General features: G+C 55.4%; 1 protein-coding gene across 1 annotated transcript in view; it reads right to left on the minus strand.

Moving 5' to 3' along the window:
* Window positions 1–3,202: 3,202 nt before the first annotated feature.
* The window catches only part of LOC104164054 (AP-3 complex subunit sigma-2), a gene marked incomplete at both ends in the record, with an annotated part of 2,734 nt that continues 382 nt past the window's right edge, over window positions 3,203–5,554 (minus strand). Inside the window, one exon of the mRNA XM_009703268.1 lies at window positions 3,203–3,274. Coding sequence (XP_009701570.1) covers window positions 3,203–3,274 — 72 coding nt within the window. The remainder of the gene's footprint in view (window positions 3,275–5,554) is intronic.

Consider the following 5,554-nt stretch of genomic DNA (forward strand, 5'->3'; position numbering starts at 1 on the left):
TTCCCAGGCCCAGTTTCTTCTACCCAGAAGCCAGGCCAGAGCCCAACTCTTTGCTTTCTCTTAGGAAAGACGGGACTGTGACACACATAGAAAAAGCACAAAACTGCCAAGAGAATCTGCTCCCTTCCCCACTGTCTGTCCAGGTCTGGGGTAAAACCAAGCAGTCTCAAGGCAGTGAGCTGCTCCCCCCTGCCAGCCCCCCCCTGCCCCGGGGAGGGCCCGCGATGCCCCACGGCCACAGCGGCAGAAAGGGTCCGTCCTGGTTTGCAACCCAAGAAAGCAGAAACAGTCCCAGGGCGGCACCTGGGCCGCGCGGTGCCGGGAAGCTGCGAGGCACCTTCGGCTCCACCGCCCCGCACAGCTCTGCCTTCCTCGCTAAGTCAGCAGCTCCCAACGACGACTCAGCACCGATAACGAATTTATAGGTCTCTGGTTACTCCCGTAAAATTGGCTATTACTGGAAGATGGTTAAGTTATTATATTGTTTTATGGCTTCATGAGGGCAGGTTGCACGGTCCACACTGGGTGGGAAATACTGCCGGGGCAACGCTGTGAAGAATAACACAAGCTAGAGAACCTGCTAGAAGGGGGAAACCACGGGGCTCCCCACGTGTCCCGTCCTGCTCGGACAGCACCAGGAGCAGTAAGGTGTGCGGGATCAGCGCCGCACAGGACGAGCCACGGGCGATAACAGCTCCTTCCCGGGACTCCGGCAGCACTGGAACTGCTGTCCCGCAGCACAGCCTCAGCTCAGCCCAGCCCCAGCAAACACCGCACCGACGGTGCTAGCAGCTCCCCACAACAGGAGAGCATCCGGGCTGCAGGAAACGTTGTTCCTTCAAGATCTGGCTTCAGCCCAAGTTGGACCAAAACCAACAAGGCAGAAATTCCAAGTAAGCTTTGTTTTCCAAACTGAAACACAGCACTTCCTGAACAAACCATGTCCTCTCCTGGACCTCACAGCTTACTGAAACTCACGTTCTCCTCCAAGGTACGAAGTACAGCCAGGGGCTGGGCAACAGCCTCCTCTGAGCCTCCCCACGGCTTCGCGGCTACAGCCTCCCCGTGCGAAAGCGGGATCTTTGCTGCTCCCAAAGTTGACAGCACTGGTGTCACTCGTGCCCGAGAACCACAGACCTGACGGCCCCATCCAGCTGCCCGCTGCAAGAGCAGGGACCCAAAACCCGCAGCAGCTCTCATTTCACAGACCCCGTGCTGCAAACAGAGTGTAAGGTGTATCCTAAGGCAGTCACAGAAAACCACAGGACCCAGGCAAAGCTACACCCAAATCCCAGCCAGAACCCGCTGGGTTGGGGATGTTCACAGCCAAAGTCTCTGCTCGACAAATCAGCGCTTTCCTGTTGACGCTGGCCTCACTTCTCCTGTTCTAGCTGGGAACTCACAAACTCTGCAATCCATCTGCCAGAGCGGAGGGTAGCACCGTGCCCTGCACGGCTCTTGACAAACTGAGGTCCGTAGGCAGGGCTCCGCGGGAGCGCTGGGGCAGCATCAGAGCCGCCGAAAGCCCTGCCCGGTCACCTGAGGGGCACGACCCAGGGCTGAGCAGGACACACCTGCATATTTCCAGCACCCTTAATGCCACCTGTCTGCAACCAAGCTCTTGGAAGCAGGGGCACTCAGCACGGACACATCTGAGAAATAAATACGTGCTAAATATAGAAGGAGAGACAAGAGGACCAACTGATAGTGGCCAAGGACTGAGGTCAAGGCTGGGAAGCAGCAGAAGCACAGGATGGGAAGTAAACAAGCCTGACCAGTAGGAGAGCCTTGGGGTGACCCAGCCCAGGGTCCCCCCTATCAGAAACGCTCCCAACTCCCCTCTCCTTCGAACCCTTTGCCTGGCAGGAGAGTTCAGAGGAAGGGGAATCCGTGCTACTGCTGGCAAAACAGGTAAGCAACAGGGTACAGGGTAATCTCTTCTGCCTGTGGGCTGCGGACTGAGTGTAAGGCTGTTGGGTCTTGGTCATGCCACAAAATAAGTAACTGAGAGTACATCGTCCCCCAGATGTGGCCAGAGGTGATCTGGGTGGCTGCCATCACGCCTCCTGCAGGTACTCCTCCTTCCTTCTGACTTCCTCCTTCCTCTCCTTTCGCTTGCTCTGATAAGAATGCTTTTGCTGAGGAGATAATCAACGTTGCGATGTTTCTGAAAGTTTACAGCCGGGCAAATTATGAAACCAAAGTCTTACCTCATCAGTTGCCAGCACATTCAGCTGATCCAGGTCTCCTTCCAAGAAGATTTGCTAACTCCATTTCCCTGCCAGAGTTCATGAGTTGGAATCGCCAACAGAAAGAGAACATTTTATAGCCTTATTGACTTTTTTTTTTCCAAGAAAGTCCTCTTTGTTGGCATTTTTTGTCTTCAACAAAGCAAGAAAACCTTTATCAACAGCAAGGCAAGTGCAGCACACGTCAGCTAAGTCTCTCCTTTCTCTAAGCATAGTCCCGGCTATCTTCAGCACCATCTACGAGATGATCAGAGGATAGGCTTCTGCCCAGAAACCTTCCAGCTGAAGAGGAAGCATTGAAGGCTGTGGCTCAAATGGAAGTTTACAAACACTTTGTATTCCAAATGCTCCCATTGTTCCTTCTCTTTGTTTTTTTTCCTGCAGCTCTAGTAAAATGTCAACAAGACTCCCAACGGGTCCCACAGTACAGCAAGAAGAGGCAGAACGCCCCTGCACAACACCAGAGCCTGCCCAGCCCCACCAGCGCCTGCCCGTGCAGAAGACCAAGAGCGAAGCTTCAGCGCAGATCCCCGTCACTTGACCACGCAGTCACCCAGCGTCGGTGGCAATCACCAGGACAGCCCCCACTCCCCCCCACGGCTGCGCTGCAGCAGAGAGCACAGCCCTGCAGCACCAACGCAACGGGGCGAGCGCTGGCAGCCAACAGCCAGCTTACCCACGGACTCGGAACAGAGCCCAGCAACTCCGATCTCTTGTCAGGAGGACACGAGGTGAGCGGTTTACGAGGAGCCCAGGCTGACAACTTCCCCACCCAGGGTTTCAATCTCTCCCCAAAAAGTGACCCCTAAGGTACCAACAGCCTCTCCTGACAGGCTCCAGAGCTCAAGGCTGGGCTGGCTCCTGCCCTCCAGAGAGAGCAGAGCTCTGGAGCAGCCAGGCGCTGGGGGAACAACGGCGCTGGTCCGGAGGAGCGCACAGAGCCTACAACCCACCTTGTCCATGTGGAAGATGAGGTCCAGCTCACAGACATTCTCAAAGCACTTGTCCAGCGTCTCCACAAACACCTGAGGGGGCAGGAAGGGAAGGTCAGTACACAAGACCACCGCAAGATGCTTCCCGCACACAGTCCCAGGGCCTGCAGGTGAAGAAGCCGCAGCCCCAACCAGAAACTTGCTGCTCCCCAGAGTGTCACCCTGAGCGGGGACAAAACCTTCCCAACAACCCCGTCTCCCTTCGATGGCATGCCTGTTCTCAGAGCAAACGCAGGCAGGCCCAGCCGGAGGGCTGTCCGGGACCCCTAGCACCACAGCGTGGGGTCAGGCGACTGCCACACAGGCACCGGTGCCAGTCCTCATAACACCGCAGAAACCAGATGGAGAAGCTCAGACCTGCTCGAGAGCTTGTCTTGGCAAGGAGCCACAGCTGGAACAAGAGCCTGGGCTGGGTTGGCTGTGGAGGGCATGGCAGGTCCAACCTGCTCCCTGTTGTCTTCAGGTGCCACCGGTGCTGCCCGCACATCTGGAAGCCGCCTCAAGAGGCCTGGCACAAGGTCAGGGGCACTGAAACACAGGACTCGCCTGTTCTGGGGAAAACACCCCAGGTGTCAATGTCCTGATTCACTGCAGTGCTGGGACAACAGCTGGCGGCTGCGCTTGGGGCAGGGCACAGCCCACCAGAACAGCCCGAGAGGGGCCGAGTTACGGGAACTGCATGATCACAGGGCGGGTGACCCCTGCAAGCGTCACTCGTGCCTGCCACTAGCTGGATTTAGCAAAGGTCCCTTTACAAGTCCATGCAGTGCTTGAACACAATTTAAAAATGTGCTTGTAGTTTGGGCCTCTCACTACAAGAGAGACCTTGAGGGGCTGGAGCGAGTCCAGAGAAGGGCAACGAAGGCGGAGAAGGGTCTGGAGCACAAGTCTGATGGGGAGCGGCTGAGGGAGCTGGGTGGGTTTGGTCTGGAGAAGAGGAGGCTGAGGGGAGACCTGATCGCTCTCTACAACGACCTGACAGGAGGGGGTAGCCAGGTAACAAGCGATAGGATGAGAGGAAACGGCCTCAGGCTGCACCAGGGGAGGTTTAGATTGGATATTAGGAAGCATTTCTTCACCAAAAGGGTTGTCAAGCACTGGAGCAGGCTGCCCAGGGAAGTGGTGGAGTCACCATCCCTGGAGGGATTTAAAAGACGTGTAGACGTGGTGCTCAGGCCTTGGCAGTGTTAGATTAACACTTTTTTTGTTTGCCCAAGATACTAAACTGAGTGAGGAAGTGGACACTTTGGAAGGAAGGGCCAGAAGAGTGGGCTGACAAGAACCCTGTGAAGTTCAACAAAGACAAATCTAAGGTCTTGCACCTGGAAAAACATAATCCAGGAGTGCAGCACAGGCTAGGATCTACCCAGCTGGGGAGCAGCTCTGTGGACAGGGACCTGGGGGTGCTGGTGGACAACCTCAGTATGAGCGCTGCTGCGGCAAAGAAAGCCAACAGGGTGCTGGGCTGCATCAACAAGGGCATCACCAGCCGGGATAAAGAAGTCATTATCCCACTCTACTCGGCGCTGGTCAGGCCACACCTGGAACACTGCGCTCGGTTTTGGTCCCCACTGTGCAAAAAAGCTGTGGACAGGCTGGAGAGGGTCCAGAGAAGGGCCACAAAGACGATCAAAGGACAGGGAAGCCTGCCGTGTGAGGAAAGGCTGAGAGAACTGCATGTGTTCAGCCTTGAGAAAAGGCTTAGGGGAGATCTTATCACCATGTTCCAGTACTGAAAGGGCGGCTACAAAGAAGATGGAGACTCCCTTTTTACAAGGAGTCACATGGGAAAAACAAGGGCTAATGGGTACAAGGTACTCCTAGGGACATTCCAACTGGACACAGGAGGAAATTTTTTTACAATGAGAACAATCAGCCACCGGAACAATCTCCCCAGGGAAGCATTGGATTGCTCAACACTGGACACTTTTAAGATTCGGCTGGACAGGGCAACGGGCCATCTTATCTCGATCGTGCTTGTGCCAAGAAAGGTTGGACCAGATGATCCCTGAGGTCCCTTCCAACCTGGTATTCTATGATTAACGGTTGGACTCGATGATCTTAAGGGTCTTTTCCAACCTAAATTGTTCTATGGCTATTTTTTAAAAGAAATTCATTCGGATCAACTTCTCCTGCTGCTTCCAAGTGGAGTTAGCTGTATCGGCTAACACGCCTGCAGCTCCCTCTCCCCATCGCAGCCCCCTGAACAGCTTCTCAGCCACTTCCAGAAGGGCCGGCATGGAGATGCCACAGACACAAAGCACACCCGAAAGGTGCCGGGGCCGGGCTGGCCAACAAGCACTGCGCTTCGAG

Source organism: Cariama cristata, unplaced genomic scaffold (genome assembly GCF_000690535.1).
Source record: "Cariama cristata isolate BGI_N322 unplaced genomic scaffold, ASM69053v1 scaffold3637, whole genome shotgun sequence".
NCBI classification, from domain to species: domain Eukaryota; kingdom Metazoa; phylum Chordata; class Aves; order Cariamiformes; family Cariamidae; genus Cariama; species Cariama cristata.